Below are 16,920 nucleotides of genomic sequence, written 5' to 3' on the forward strand. Positions count from 1 at the left end.
GTCTCGTAAAGACTTTGACTATTCTACTCTAATAGAATATAAAATAGCAAATTTTTGCGATAGATTTTCATATGAATTTCCTTCAAAAAATAATAAAAAACATGTGAATCATTTAGTTGACAACGTTAGTGCATGTCATTAGGGAAACCCCTGTTCAAGCAAAGCTTTTTGACGTCAAATTTTTATCACACGTTGCTTAGATGTTGCTACGTATATATATATGAGTCAAACTAAAAATAATTGTTTACAAATACATACAATATGCTGGTCTAAAGTTCTGAGAACGTCTAAGGTTAATAAGAGATCATCTTGATTGAAATCATTGCCTAAGTAAAATGTAAACTTTTAAGCAAAAGCCGTTTGACCTTAAAGTAATACTTTGTTGAGCAAACTAAAAGAGAGCCCAGCCCGCCTCATTGACTCTTAAAGCTTTAGGATTTTCCCAAGTTCTTTTCGCAACGCCTAAATAAATAAAATTATAATAACTATTTTTTTTTTTTTTTTTTTTTTTGATTTATCTTCGCTTGCTCTGAGCTTTACATGAAGTAAGATAATCAATGTTATTGTCTCTGTTTTCCTACAACCAGTACTACACTGGGTGCACTCGTTGAACTTGAACGAACGTGGAAGTTATAAAAAAACTCTGCTGTTTACCGATTTCAAATGACTGCCCAGTCAGTATGCCAGGGACTTTAGAATAAATCTCATATTTTAGAAGCAGACCTAGTACGAGAAGTTTGCTACTGAAAAAGCCGATCGTTGCCCCACATTCACTCATTCACTTTGAGAGTTTCTGTTGGACCTGAACCACAAATAGTGGGATCCAATAGATTTGTTTTCCACTTTATAGAAACAGGGCATAAGCAGAAGAGATCTCAAGAAATATATTCTCAGCCAATGCAGCCATATTCGTCTGGCCGTCCGTTCTTATAAAAAGTACAAAAAGTTGAAGCTGGACTTACACTAAGCTGACGGTCTTGGGTTAAATTCGGAATATAAAGGCGATTCAATCACACGCCAGCTCATACTATCTGCCTACAGCCTTGGTATGACGTATAGATAATAGCAGATCTCATTCTAATATATAATGTAAATACGATCACTGTATTTACGAATTTCATGTAATACTGCAGTGAAATCTTAGGCGAGCTCTTGATATGAATGGGCGAAATATTGGAACTTACAGTTTATAGCAAACAATGAACCCAATCTTAATACCGCCATATGATAAAGATTAGCTGCGTGACACCTCCTTAATAGAAGCATTATGAAGAGTAGAACAAAACTTCCCACTTATTGTTTGCAAAGATATTCTAAACAACATTTCAACGATGCAAAAAATTGCAATAGTTAACGCGTAGAGGAAGAGCGGGATTGCGAAACGAGAGAGTCAGAAAAAGAGAGATTAAATAATGCAGTGTTTGAGAAGCTTCACTTCGGTTCTTAAAGAGAGGTAAATACTTATGCATTACAAAAGCATTTAAAAGGCAATTTTATAATACAGCGATCAGTTTACTAGACGAGCTTGACGGCGTAGAAAAAAACTTTTTTATTATAATCATTAAATAATGCAACGGAAAATTTGTAAGTATGACTGTATGTGAGTAACCTCAAGAAAAGTTGCAAATTATTTACCAAAATTGTTATTATTTTCGTTTTCAGTGTTGCTTTTTACGTTTTACAGCATTTGTTGCACAATAGGGCAATGTGATGTCAATAGACCAATTAATAGTCGTAATCCCCACCGCACGAACTTCCAACCAAGTTCCTATACATATCCCGATAACGACAATCCAATACCATTTGAGATAGCAAATGGTGCATCCGTACTACCATTACCCTCATCAGCGTCATCACCAGCTTCATCACAATCGTCGCTTACGAAACAGCTAAATAGGGTACCGTTTAGTACGAAATTATTTCAGATACTCTCACAGTGGGCATTGCAAGAGAATTTAGTTTTCTCACCGATATCTCTGAAAGCTCTCTTGTCTTTCGTTTATACAGTATCGAAAGGTAAATTGGCTGATGAGTTGCGTTCCATACTGAATGTTCCGCTTAATACAACACGTGTGGCTTGGAATTTTGAAAACTTATTAAATTCATTCGAAAACAACCAAGCGATTCGTTTAGTTATGGCCAACAATTTGTATTATGGTAAACAGTATGGCCCAATAGCAGATGAGATAGAGGATTTAGCTCGCAGTTCATTTGGGCTTGATTTGAACCGTTTGGATTTTTCTATGAACTATCAGGCTGCTAATGTCATAAACTCTTGGGTGGCAAAGAAAACGGAGGGGCTTATTCAAAACATTGTCGCCGGCAGCTCATTCAATGCGGAAACTAAAGCGGTTCTCATTAATGCGATTTACTTTAAGGGCGAATGGGAAATCGAATTTTCGGAAGATGACACGAAAAAAGAGAAGTTCTATAAACTTAATCAACAAGAGATTCTAGTTGATATGATGTGCGCTGAGGATATTTTCCGTTATGGTCATTTCGATGAACTCAAGGCCTCGGTCTTGGAATTACCCTATAAAGGTTCCGATATTACGATGTTAATATTACTGCCAGATCAAAGGAATGGTCTCCGTGATTTAGAGCAAAAACTTCATCAAGTCAATTTACATAATCTAACTGAACAACTTAAACGAGAAGAAGTCACTGTACGACTACCCAAGTTTAATATTGAGTACTCGCATAATATGATCAAACCCCTGCAACAAATGGGCTTAGTATCGCTATTCAATGAAGACTCAGAAATGAAAATTTTCAAGGATCAAAATACGCCCTTATTTGTCGATCAAATTCAGCATAAAGCATTTATTCGGGTCAATGAAGCAGGCACCGAAGCGGCGGCATCTTCTTGTAAGTGCATTATTCGTTCTTCCTCTCGTTTATAATTAAAGTTTATTTTATTTAATATTTTTTTTTTAGTTCTGAAAATTACACCACTATCGCTACCTGTACGCATGGTTCACTTTGCAGCCGATCACCCATTTGTGTTTGTAATAATTAATAGCAATGTCATCTTCTTCATGGGACATGTTGTGGAACCTTAAAATCATTTCAAATTGAACTAACTCTCTTAGAGGAAATTTTTTAAATAAATTCGTTTCGGTTTCACGACAAGCATCAAAAGTAACACAAAAATATGTACTGGTTTATTTACTTGCCCAGCGTTAGGTGAAAAATGTTTTTTTTTTTTTTTTTTTTTTAAGGAAAGAACTTCTCGCTACAATTGCTAAAGATGTAAAATATTGAAAAGAAGAGTAATAATTCCCTTGCATGAGTCCAAAAACCCAGAACAACTTTCAAAGTCTCGTAACTCACCTACGATCCGAAGAAGATATTCTTGTAAATTTGTTACGTAAGAATATTTATTGGACTCCTTTAAAAGTTGAAAGCAAAAACAAAAAAAAGTTGAGTGAGGTCCAGTTAATTTATTCACATATTTAAAATGAATGGCTAACATTACCGCGCATTTTCATATATACAGCCATTGACACTTAAATAGCGCACAGCGCCGTTAGAACTACACAGAAAAAATCAAAAAGAAAGAAACGCACAAAACTTGCTTCTCCTTTAAAATTTACTTGAAAAACAAATGTCGCTGTATAAAAAATTCCAAAGCTAGGGACATGGAAAGGATGCAAAATTTTCAACTTGAAGAAGGTTGAAGAAAAGCTTGGAAAAAAGGAAAGGAGAGTTATTCTGTATAGTAAAATACTTTCTTTGTAATGGCGCTAAGCAATGTTGTCCAAAAAGAACAAAATCGTACAAATAAAAAATTTGTTTTAAATTTGTGCTCTTCATACACCACTGGTTGTGACTAGTCTTGCTTACTTAGATCAAATTGAATGATATTTGATCCTGCCTGTCGTTGTGCTTTATCACCTTATTTGTGTAATTACAAGAGTATGATTTAACAGAAACAGGTTTTTTGTATTTTCTAATTACATTTGATATACACTTCGTCGGTCAATAAGTCCCGGTACTAAGTAAACACACAGGCTTGGTCTTTGTTCATTAACGCACTTTCCTTTAAGTGTGATACGATAAAATTCAAGATTTCTCCAAAATTTCTTACGGAACACTCTGACGGAACACACCGTCAAAGCCTTCGAAGTAACCTTAACTTTCCGCTATGAGCTCATCTTTTGATGTAAATTTTTTTTACTTTTTTCTCGTTTTGAAAATCGCTAGTAAACAGATAAGACTCTCTGACGGCCAAATTTGGACAATAGGCTGGCTACGGTAGCACTTTGAAATTCAATTTACGTAGTTTTGCCGATATCTACGTGGCGGTCTCGGGAATTATTGATCGATACATTATACGGCATGTATTATGTATTACGTGAGACTTGTTGCGGTTTGCTAGAATTTTTTGTTTACAAATACAAATCACTTTACATTTCTTCGAATTTCGCATGCTAGTATCGTTTCACTCAGAATTTCGTGGAACCGCTTTTTAAAATAGACAAGCCAATCTTATCTAGGAAATAATTAAAGTTAAACTTAAAGTACTACAATTTTGAGTGTATAATTTGGCAAAAACACAAATGATCATATTTTCGCTAACAACTCTGGATCGATCTGATTGACTTTTAAAAGAAAATTCGATGGCAATTGTTGTAATTGATCGGTTGCTCAGAGGTATAGATTAAGCCTGATCATCCCTATTCGAATGTAAAGTCTTACATTACTTGTGGTGCATAGGTATATTAAGTTTGTGCGGATGTATGCAACGTTTAGAAGGACTTGAGATAGATCCATGTTTTATTATACTGTTTGTCTGTCCGTCCGCCCGTCCGCCCGTCTTATATACTCACGTTCAACCTATAGGCCGCAATGTTTGAGATATTTGAACGAAATTTGGCACTCTAACGTGTTTTGGCTCGTGGACGAATGCTTTTTAAAATGATTTGAATCGAAGCGACTTTTAACCGCGTCCCATATAAGGCCTTATTTTGAACAGTTGCTTTATGTGTAGCTGTAGCGTGATGTGGTATTTAGTGGCGGGCCGTGCCCCACTATAGTGCATTTACTTGTTATAAGGAGCAGCGTAGTCCAGTTCTACTTATATTTAATGGCTATCACCACAAAAAAACATCTAAAAATAATTTCAATACCTTTTAAAGAAAATTCAGAAACTCGGTCTTAGGCTTCTTCTCACTTGCTAAGTAAAATACTCACCAAGTTTATTTTACTTGTAGGAATAATTGTTTCTGTTTTAATACTCTCTCTGCATGTTGTGTAATAAAAGCGTAGCTGCAAATGTCTTACAACCTTATATGAGAGTTCTGATATAACCAAAAACTCTTTGCGTTAATTATGATAAAGAATTTGTAAATCAAACTGCAACAAACAGTAATTAGCGGACAAGTTGTTTATGGCTTGAGTATTTAAATTGAAAAACAACTTATAAGCTTCGCAGTGGTTAACTTTATGGGTTTTTCGATTTGTTTAACTCTAACAAAGAAGAAAAATGACGTAAACTCTGTTGACACACTACAGCTGACATAAGAGTTATTAGATATATGAAAATTGCCTTTGAAGAGGTAAAAGGAAAAGGAAAAGTTGATGTAAGTATTTAAACAAATCGTTTTAATTTTGAACACATTGGAATTCGTGTCTACCATTCGACGTGACCCAATTTTATCGAAATCCTGTTTTAAAAAAATGGATTAGTATTTAAAATGAGAACCGGTTAAGAGATAAATGTATTACATAAGCGATATCGTTGAACATGTAGGATTTTTGTCATAAATAAAAATCGCAATAAATCTTTTTTTAAGAAAGAAAAAAGAACGAAGCAATCATATATTTGTTAGCAAAGTTATTACTTTCAGTGCAAATTCTTATATATATATATATATATATATATATATTTACATATATATAGATAGAAGGTGCCTGTAGCAATATTCAACTACCGTGATTGTAGCAGACAGTTACAGGAAAAACTTCCCATGGCGCGCTGTTGATATTGCGGATAAGCAAGAACAACAACTCAACTGTAAAGTCAAGTGCACTTCATGTCTATAAGTAGTGAGCCTGCATTAACAATCTTTACTTAGAGAACAGGTCTACATTAATTTAAAACGCATTAAACTGCTAGGCCTTTTTAAAATAAATATTGAAATTTTCACAAGAAAGGTATTCAAACGTCTAATTTTATAGCATTGCGTGGCTGTTATCAGAAATTTAGATTGACAGGAATTAGTTTACAAATTCAATCACTTGTTCAATGCAAATAGATATGCCTACATAAGGTGGCACACTTTGGTGGATACAGAGTTTGTATATTTCAAGAAGAAGCGTGCAAAAAAAGATATTGCATGATAATGTGGATTGATTTGTCGATTCTTTGAATTTGATTTCTGCATTGCGGTTTAATATATGCGAACATCCTTCAAATTTAAATCAATGCATTTTTTTGCTCATGTTGAATTGTATAAAATCGTGTAAAAAGAATTACAATAGGCAAACAGTAACATCGACTTGATTGATTTGTGCACTTGAAGTAGAAAATTTTTATAAAGAAAGTTCAATAAGTTTTCAAAGTGGTTATCCAAACTGTAAAGTAAAACCACGCACTACTTACATTAGAAGAACGCACGCATCTACCCGCGTTTATATGGATAGCGAAGAGGTTTCGCTTTACAGTCAATATTACTGGTTCCTCGGACATTAGCCATTAGACATCATCGTCTCGGAACAAAGCTAGTCGAATATAAAGAGCAAGTTGTTCGTATCATTATATGAAAAATTATCTATTCTCGTTTGTAGAGTGTCTTGGCGTTTGCTTGACAGATTTTGTAGGACACCATGTATTCATGGTTAAACTGCGCGTCACACACAACTTAAATAAGAGGTAAAAAAGTAAGTCAAACTGGTGTAGAAGGATAACATTATATATTCTATGCTTCGGTAAAAGACAAGAATGCTACTTGCTCCTTTCGTGAATGCAATCATCGTTGTGGCAAAATGCTTTTAGCGCACTTTGCTCGGCCATGGTAATCCTAGTTACGTATTGATCCTACGCCCTAATCCAACATGATGTAGCTATAATTATTGAGTGCATTCAGCTTTTATGTAAAGCTGTGACGTAGTAATCTGGCTTGCCTCTCGATCTCCTGACCTAAGGGCGACGGAAGAGCTTCTAATTGAAAAAGAAACTAATCACTGAAGACGTGACGATACCAAATCAAGACTTTAGAATACCAACGGAAATGGTGCCGCTGTTCGCACGGCAGATGGAGGTAAGCATTTGAAAGAAACGGGATAAATAATGAATCTCCAAATAGCTTAATGAAGTTGGATTTTATATTAGACAACTGTTAAGAGGACAAGCTTATCTATGCAAGTTGAAGGCAGGAAACTCTTGCAAATTTTTCAGAAATTCAAATTTTTTCTTAGTACTCAGTACAGTATGTCCTTGAAACTCTATCGAATCTTATTATTTTGTTACCTTCCTACTCATTCCAAATAAATTGTTAAAGAATCACTCGGAGCTATTACAGTACATTTTACACTTGCAGAGAGAGACCCCGCTTAAGGAGAAAAATGTCTTTCTCGCTGCTTTCTTACGTAGTAAAACCACAAACTAAGACTATTAAGAGCGAATAAAGTGCGACCTCTTCCTGATAATCATCTATCTAATAAAACGTCCCGCCAAAGCAATCGAGGAATGCATGAATGAAGTGACTTGCCACTGTTAATATTTGAGAATGAAATGTCAGAAGTTTAGTAATCTTCAAATTGTTGATATTTTATGTAGAAAGCACAGGTCAAAAGATGTTAGTTCTAGATTTGTAGATTCCACTTCTCCCACGAACTTAAAGAAAAAAAATTATATGTGTGTTTCGCATTTTCCCGAGTAATGGAAGTTCTCAGTAGAAACTAAAAACTTGGTTTCATTTAAACATTTTCCTAATAAATTATAAATAAATTAATTAATAAAATGTTTACTGTTTTGTTCAACTAAATCTTATCTACTACTAGTTAGGCGAACACATGTAGAACAAGTGAGGTCAAGAAGATGTCAATGCATTTAAATATATAATAAATACACTGCGAAAAAAAGAGTACTTTATCTGCTGCAACTTCTACGATCGATGTGACGACGAATAGAACGCGTAAGGCAAAAGCTCTGGCTTGCTTCTCATATTATGGATTGAATTTATTTATTTTTATTTTTATTTTTGTTTGCATTTTACTTTAAAAAATTATTTAAATATTTTCTTGACTTTCGCTTTCAGTGATTTAAGCTTAGTGTATTTTTTGTTTTTTTTTTTTTTGTTTTTTCTTTTCTTGTTTAATTAAGAGCGTGACATTAATTTGCATACAATAAAATAATTCAGTTAAAAAGTCAAATTTTTTCTCACAGTGCGCTCTTTTCTTTTCCTTTTTTTCTTTTTTCCTAAAGAATATGAAAATTGAGACGTAAAATATACAAACCAAACTCTTGAACTGCTTTCAGTATTGAGTTGAATTTCAAAGAATATAAAAGCAGCGACGATCTTAAAGAACTTGCAGTCAAAATTTAACCAATTAATTCCAAAGGATCGATCGAACATGAAATCATTATTACGTTCGTTGCAGTTTTTTTTGTTTTGTTTTTGTAAAAAGTTGAACACGATTTAATATATTTTTTTTTTTAATTTTAGTTGTTTTCGCGGTGTTTAGTGAATTTTCACAAGGCAAGGTGCTGAGCAATACGGTGCAAAGTATTGCGCGCAATATATTTGCTGCCGATTTTTATAACGCTGTTGCAAGCGACAAATGGACTGAGAATGTTGTTGTCGCCCCGGCCGCAGTGCAGACTTCAATGGCTTTAGCTTATTATGGTGCCAAAGGGAAGACAGCAACCGAAATAGAAACTGGTTTACGTTTAGGTTCCAATAATGCCGAAGATGTGGCTCAACGCTTTGGCGAATTCCAGCAAAGTTTTACGCGTGACAATTACATACGTTTATCGAATCATGTCTATATCAATGAAAATCTCGAATTTAAGGGTAAATTTAGAGACATCGCTCAACGGAACTTCGATTCCAATATTGAGAAGGCCGATTTTCATCCGCCATATAATAAACGCACTGCGGAACGTATAAGTAAGGTTGTGGAAACGAAAACCAATGGAAAAATCACTGATATCTTAAAATCGCAACAACTCGATGATCTCACTGAGGGCGTCATTGTTAATGCCCTTAGCTTTAGTGCGCCCTGGCAGAAAGCTTTTCGCGCTGATAAAACCGCAAAACGTGATTTCAGCGATGGAAATAATCGACAAACTTTCAAAGTCGACACCATGTGGTCGCTTAACAATTACAAGTATGGTGAATTTAGTAACTTGGATGCAACAGCTGTTGAGTTGCCCTACCAGAATGCTGACTATTCCATGGTTGTTATTTTACCAAATCGCTCAAACGGTTTGCGCAACTTGATACAAAGCTTGTCTGGCAAGAATTTGGTAACGTTGTTGGAGGCCGGAATGACTATGCAAAAGGTTGAAATATATTTGCCGAAATTTAGTGTATCGTTTGGTATAAATCTGCAGGAACCTTTTCGAAAGGTAAATAAATAATCGTTAATGTGTGCTGCTGTTGTGTACGAATTGAAAATAAATTAAAATTTTTGTTGTTTTTTGTTTTTGCTTTGTGCGCACAATATTTATTTTTTCACAGCTGGGCATCACTACGATGTTTACACGCGACGGTGACTTTGGTAACATGTATCGCATGTTCGTCAGCCACTACATTAACAGTGCCAATCATAAAGCCTATGTTGAGGTCACTGAGGACGGCACCGAGCAATCACTGCAATCAGGTGGTGCGTACAAACATATTTTTAAATAAAACGTAACATATATGACTTTGTTTAATATTTAAATTTATTACTTGCAGGACTTAAAAACATTTTCTCAGGCACTAAAAAATTCGATGCCAATCATCCGTTTGTCTTTGCCATTAAACATAAAGATTCCATTATACTTATGGGACATATCGCGAATAATGTTTATGTATAATCAACACTGGTCATACGAATGACTTCTTTCTATCTTATCATACATTCTTTAAGGCCTTTGAAAAAAAGGAATTCGAAGGACAGCTTAGAGACAGATTAGCAAGTAAAGGTGAAAAGCAATAATTTATAAAAATAAATATGAAAATAATAATAAAAAAATTCGTATAAATAACAAAATACATTTTTTTGTTCGATAAACTCAATAATTCTTAATGCGATTACATTGTATATAAATAAGTCTTTACCGATTATTCTAAGAAAGGACATGATATTGGCTTTCGTCAACAATGATATTTGTGGCATTTATTATCAGACTTGAAAAGCATGCATGGAATGCATAGACACAGAACCGTTATATGCATATTCACTATTGCAGATAAATGAATTCGTGCCTAATAATGAACTTATGTGATTTTTCTCGCTTAACGCGAAAAATAATGCTATTGAATCAAGGCGCGTTACGAAAGTGTAGCTAATCCCGATGCAGACTAGGTTTGCGTTAAGTTTTGCTCGGAAAAATTTTTTATGCAATGATTTGGCCGCAGTGCTCTTTTTACAAGCATTGTTCTTACAGTCATTCAAAATCTCATAAAAAATTTTTCCGAACGAAACTCAATAAACCTTGAACGTCAATGGAAATGTTGTTGATCGACGAGGTAGAGTACGATGCAAACAATGCTCTGCACTCTTCTTGTCTTCAGAGTAGAAAAGTACGTTAGTTTCTTTTAAAGTTCTCTGAAATCTTGACGCTTTTCTGTTTTACCAGAAGACTTAATTCATAACATGGGTATTTGTAGTTTCCATAGGTAACCTTCCACTTTTTTTATATATATAGTGTTTTTTTTTTCATTCGAAGAGTTAAGACAATTCGGATCAATTTGAGGAACCGATCACCTCTAGATCACACGAAAAGTTTGGTAATGAGAAAGTCAATTACTGAGTTCACGATCGCAACTTATTAGTTTAAAAGCCTGCTTACGGGCATTTCCATGTATGAGAGATCAGTTCATTACAGCTTTTTAGATATTGTGAATGTTTTCTTTTTAAACCATTAGTTCAGTTGCCACTGTTTGGTATATTTACTAATACTGTGATTATAGTCGACCGCAGAAACTCTCAACACGTTATAGTCAGCTGGTCTATCCATGTATGCGGCAACTACTTAAAGAAAGGAATGGAGACTTGATTTCTCTATCAGTTGGATGACAATGGCAATATAGTACCAATCTTGCGGCGCTAAAAATTGTGCTAAAAACTCCTCTTCTTATTTCTAGTTAGGATTACAGCGTTTCAAAATACAGGCTGCTCGACCTCGTGTTCCCTTGTGCAAGCTAGAATATGGATTTAATTTTTAAGGGCTTTTCTCTCCCAGTGATTTAAAGCAAATGCTTTTCATACGCTACGCTACTTGTACTACAAAGGTATATTAAGTGTACGCAACACCCGGAAGGCTTTGAGATAAACCCATCTTCTATTATACCGATCTGCTATATTTAGTAATGCTTCACAACGAAGGAAGTGTTGGCTACCCTAGTGTATTAAAGAAGCCGTTCACAACCTGTAAATTTCTTCCTTATATTTAATGTAATTTTCTTTAATAATCAATCTTAAGGCAATACGTAACAACAATTTTTATGACCATTGCGGAATAAAGGCGTTGTTTTTTTTAAAGAAAGGAAAAGATAGATAGAGAGTAAAATGTATATGTGTATATATATGCAAAAATGTATCTACATATATATTTTCTGTTTGAATCTTTTATTGTATTGTAGAAGCCTATATTACTCTATGACTCATCCTGGCACAATTCTCCCTCGTGTTATATGACCCTTTGTTAGAGAGCGATCTAGCGTGTTTGATTGCTAGAAGAAACGAAAAATACTTTCGCTTCATGTATCACATCGTATATCGTATACGTTTGAATAATTTGACAACTTGACAGCACAACCAAAGTTGTTTGATATTTACTTACTCTGCCCTTATAGTACATGATTTTCTTAGTAAATATCTACTTTGACACTAGGGTTTAATATGGAATAACTTGAAGATAAACACACGGTCATAATTTAACCTTAAGAAAATGACCACATTTTCGATCGAGAAGCAGAGGGTTTTTAATTTTGAAATCGCAATCCTGATTTCAACATATGAAGATGCAGCAAGCAGAAGGACAAATGAGTATGTTATTCACTCTGATGTATTATAAATATTTAACCAATACGGGGCAATGCATTGCAACGATCTAGGATCGCTACTAGAGATTATAAACAATGTTCTTCGTCTCTTCAAACTCTTGAACTATTTTGCTAATTTCATACGATTACTTTGTGAATGTGTGCACGTAAGCGTGTGTTAGAACTACTACTGCTGGGGAGTTAATTTCTTTTGTATTCTACTTCCTATTTTATACCAAGTCGTTTTTATACCTAACACCGAAGGATGAGGGGTATGTTGACCAAAAGCGTTGAAACGCCCAAAAAGAAACTGCAGAGACCCTAAAAAATATATGTATTCGTGATTAGCATCAAATTCTGATTCGATTTACCGACTTCAAGTTTGCCAGCAACATTGAAAGTTCTTGCAGGCTAGAATTTGATATGGACCAAATCGGTCGAAGGACACGCCTACGGTTCTACATTAAGTGAGAACACTTCTGTCGTTCAAATGGGATACAAGATTAGTTTTTTTGTCCATTACTCGTAAATACTACAGCAGACCAATGTACAAAAATTTGAATGTATACTCTGTGAGCGATACTGTACTATCTCTACAAAAATGAAATAAGTCGGCCACGCCTACTCAGTTTTACAGAGTATGAAGGTGTAGTTGCTTTCCTCTTTTTAGGATCGTTGTGATGGGTATAAATGATTCGGTCGCGACCGAATGTAATTTTCTTGCTTGTTGCGATTTGTAAGTTAATAATTTTTAGTTTTTATACGTACCAACTAGATTTAGGAACTCTGGATTTTTATTACTATGTAATGTGTGTTTATATTTTGGTCTACACGGCTTCGTTCTACTAAAATGAATATATAAATAAGAAAAAAAAAAAAGAAATACAAACGACTACAAACTAATTGCCTCTTTTCATGTCTGCTCCTACTTATCGGTATGATGTTCTAATAAATACGACGAACGCCGCATTGACGCTAAGTTTTAATAACGAAAAAACTAAATGTAAGATAGCGGCTGAAGGGCATTAAAATAGGTTTACCTGACAGACTAGACTGCTTATACCTTGCCGCGAATACATTCAAAGTTGTAAGGCAAGCGTAAACGTAATATGAAATGAGAAATAATAATTAAACTGAATGCGTAATAACTAACTCGCTCAGAGGCGATTACAACCTGGATGATAATAAAAATATATAAACACAAATATCCTGGCCTTTTACATAAAATATTTATTTCATTGCTTCGCTTAACCTATATGCATTTACATCATCCAACGCTCATAAGCATAAATATATGAATATATATATGACTTAAAATATTTAGTTTAGAATAAAACAAGCGAGAAAATTATATTCGGCTGCGACCGAATCTTGTGTACTCATCATCGTTATCCTAAAAAAGGCTAAATACAAATATTTATCTTTCTATTTGTTGTGCTTCATAAGCAACGATCAAAAAGGCGAAATTTTTCTTATTTTTGAAAACGGAGATGGTGCCAAGCTATGTCATATGTGGGCTATGTGGGCGTATCCCTTAAGCGATTTCGCTCAATTTCGACACCAATCAGTGCACAATAAATTCCAATGTTTCTGCCAAGTTTGAAGCAGATAGCTTTTTTTTAACGATCAGCAGAATGATTGTCACAGACAGACAGACAGACAGACAGACGAACATGCTTAACTTGATTTAGTATTTGATGCTGACCAAGAATAAATATATTTTATGGATTTATGAATATTCCTCGTGGGTGTTGCAAACCCTGTTCATAAAATGAATAACTCCATCATCCTTGATATATGGGAATAAAAATATATGCTTAACTAAAAGGTTTTCCAAAAAAAAAAAATTAAAAAAAATTTAATAATTAAGGCCGGATTTTGTAAACCGGCACTTATACAGCAGGAAATATTTTTCGTATTACAAGTTTAACGAATCATATTAGAAAATATGCAAATCAAAAGCAGCCGAACGTAGGCTTAAGTGTTTTAAATTTTAAATTTAAGATTTTTTCTAGTCAACAGCATGACGTACGAAGGTTATTAGCTTCAGTCAATCATTAATTTATATTAAAAAAAATTAATTGTTTGTAAAAGTGTTTAAAGGGGGAAAAAATTCTAGATGACTATTATTAGGCAAAGAATATATTCGAAGAAAGGCAATCATTGCTTTGCTTTGCAACAGTTTATCGAATATTTCTGAGATCATTATATAGTTTCTGAAAAAAAAGAAGATTATTAATTATGTACACGGAAAATGAAAGGTTTGACTGAATTAATATTTAATCTCCTATTTTAAAGTTTCTGCCGTAGGCAAGAAATTAAATGGAAGCGAACGAAACGCTTGTGCAGTTGAAATGCGTATAGATATTAACCTACGGTTGGAAATTGATTTCATTCGTTAGAAGCTCGCAGTACGATTTAACCATCAAGTTGTCTAATATTATAACTAGAACAAGGAGTTTAGTTGTAATCGAATTAAGGAGACCCTACAAAGGGAGAAACTCTTGATGTATGCACTCTTTGCTTAGGCGAAATTTTATGATAGGTAAGACTCTGCAAAGGGGCTAAATGTAGTCTATCGCTTCACTTCCGATGCCTTTTTATTATTTCTGTTCTTTTTCTATAAAAAAAAAAAAAAACAGAAGGAAGAAAAAGGTAATGGAGGGAGCAAAGTAGAGGCTGAGACCGTGGCCAACATGAAGATGGAGTGTTACTTCTCAAGGCTTATTCGCCTTATGTATAGGACAAACAAACAAAACAAAATTTTGATATTTCGTATGAGGGAATCTCTGCGTTGAAGATATTTTGTATTTTGCACATTAAAGGGAAAGACAACCGTAACAACCTAAAAAATGGTTTTTGTGTGGGAAGTGTTCGGAAAAGTAGTCCGATCCAAACCATTTTCAATAGCTTTCATCGTTGGCCAAAAACACGTCAGTCTACAAAATTTTATCAAAATATCTCAAATGTTTGCAGTCTCCAGGCACATTTCACTCACTCTATAGGCTTTAATGTATTCTCAATCACTTTGTTTACAATGTCAAACTCAAGGATCGCATTTCCTCCTTCGCTCATGCTTTTTTATAACTCTCCTTCCTCGAGGACCTGAAGTTTAAATTGATCCCAATTTAAGTCTTCACAGGACTATTTGCTTTTAATCGCCTAGCGTTTCACTAGAGGCATTATATTACCCTTTTGTATTAATACTACGTAGTTCTACCTCTTGGCTGAATGATTGAACAAGCATTAGTACGTCTTTACCTTTTACATATCTTGCAATTATATACATTGGCCTATGTCTTGATAGTTACGATAGTAATAATAATCATAATCAGTAAGGCAAAACATTATAGTAGACCACGGGCCACAATTAAGTTCCCTATACCACTTAGCTTATTATAATTGTCCGATCTGAATCCACTTTCGTAGCGTCCTTGGACAAAAACAAGTCAGTGCACCGAATTTCATTGAAATATCTCGAAAATTTAGATGTGCAGGTTGAATACAAGAATGTTAGACGGACAGATGTACAGCCAAACAAGCTTAGACCGCTTCTGAGTTACTTTCTTCATCGAGTGCATTTCAATTTTTTGTGGATGCCAAAGCCTTAATATATTCCTGCACCACAGTTGATACAAAAAAGAAGGCAAATGGAGAAGCAAACAGACGGACAGATATGATCAGAGCAGGAACTTAATATCCGGGCAGATTCAAGAAATATCTCGGATCGATTGGTGTAGTAGAAAGTATATCAATCCCAAGTCTTTGGACGTCATCTTCTCGTAAACCTTACCATACACTTAATACTTCCTTATCACACACGGACGTAGGATACAAAAATGCATTTTAGTGTAAACAAAATCAACTCAAATCAACTTCGGTTTTTCGTTTCATTCCAGGCGAAGCCCTTGCAAGAGATCACTTCATAGAGAAGAGAAGAAGACAGAAAGAAAGAAAAAACTTACCTTTCAAGTTCGGCTTTAATTGTGTTCTGCATGTTATCCATCATAGTTTTTCGCATCAATACAAATGTATATCATGCGATAATTATTATAAATTTATTTAATAACACTCACATCTGTTAACTGCAGAAATTTGCATAATTTTTTATATTCTTTCAATGAAATTAAATATCTTTAATAGCGCTTAACTACTTAAAACACCAACACAACAATTTTATCATTAATTTTTACTTTTCTTATTTTTTATTTCATCTTTTTTTTTTATTTTTTTATGGTTTATGTAAATTAGAGACACACAAACACAAGCAAGTACACATAAACTAGTATCGATTTGTTTACATTTTTTTTTTTTTTTTTTTTTTGTATAAAAAAAAAAAAAAAAAAAGGAACAAAAGCGCTGCCGGAATCTTTACTTCATAATTAAAAAAAAAAAATTAATATATTTTTGTAATGCTTTGTGTGTTGCTTATGTGATTGAACTTTTTCTTTTTTTCTTTGATTTTATTTATAGGCCCATACTTCACACATTCTCGGCATATATCAATATTTCGGTTCAGTATTTATTTATTTATTTGTTTTCATATCTTTTTTAATCCACAAGTTATGCGAAGTGATATGTTGTGACCACGAGATTATGAAAATTTATAAAATTTAGTTTAGTCGAAGGCAGTTGGACATAAATTTGTATCTGCTTTCATTTAACACTGACCTGAATGTTTTGCTCTGTTGATAATAATAACATTCAAAACACTGTT

At 34.0% G+C, this 16,920-nt stretch overlaps 3 protein-coding genes across 3 annotated transcripts in view; 2 read left to right on the forward strand and 1 right to left on the reverse strand.

The window, feature by feature from the left end:
- The window catches only part of LOC119636060 (protein prickle), a 178,526-nt gene extending 161,985 nt beyond the window's left edge, over positions 1-16,541 (reverse strand). Inside the window, exon 1 of the mRNA XM_038031149.1 lies at positions 16,169-16,541. Coding sequence (XP_037887077.1) covers positions 16,169-16,224 — 56 coding nt within the window. The 5' untranslated portion in view covers positions 16,225-16,541. The remainder of the gene's footprint in view (positions 1-16,168) is intronic.
- LOC119636061 (serine protease inhibitor 42Dd-like) lies at positions 1,502-3,141 on the forward strand. Its single transcript, XM_038031150.1, has 3 exons — positions 1,502-1,584; positions 1,663-2,868; positions 2,938-3,141. The coding sequence occupies exons 1-3, from the start codon at positions 1,569-1,571 to the stop codon at positions 3,060-3,062; spliced, it is 1,347 nt and encodes a 448-aa protein (XP_037887078.1). The 5' UTR covers positions 1,502-1,568; the 3' UTR covers positions 3,063-3,141.
- LOC119636062 (serine protease inhibitor 42Dd-like) lies at positions 8,437-10,223 on the forward strand. Its single transcript, XM_038031151.1, has 4 exons — positions 8,437-8,596; positions 8,673-9,577; positions 9,690-9,834; positions 9,909-10,223. Exons 1-4 carry the CDS (start codon positions 8,581-8,583, stop codon positions 10,028-10,030), a joined length of 1,188 nt encoding a protein of 395 aa, XP_037887079.1. The 5' UTR covers positions 8,437-8,580; the 3' UTR covers positions 10,031-10,223.
- Positions 16,542-16,920: the final 379 nt, after the last annotated feature.

Source organism: Glossina fuscipes, unplaced genomic scaffold (genome assembly GCF_014805625.2).
Source record: "Glossina fuscipes isolate IAEA_lab_2018 unplaced genomic scaffold, Yale_Gfus_2 27, whole genome shotgun sequence".
NCBI classification, from domain to species: Eukaryota; Metazoa; Arthropoda; class Insecta; order Diptera; family Glossinidae; genus Glossina; species Glossina fuscipes.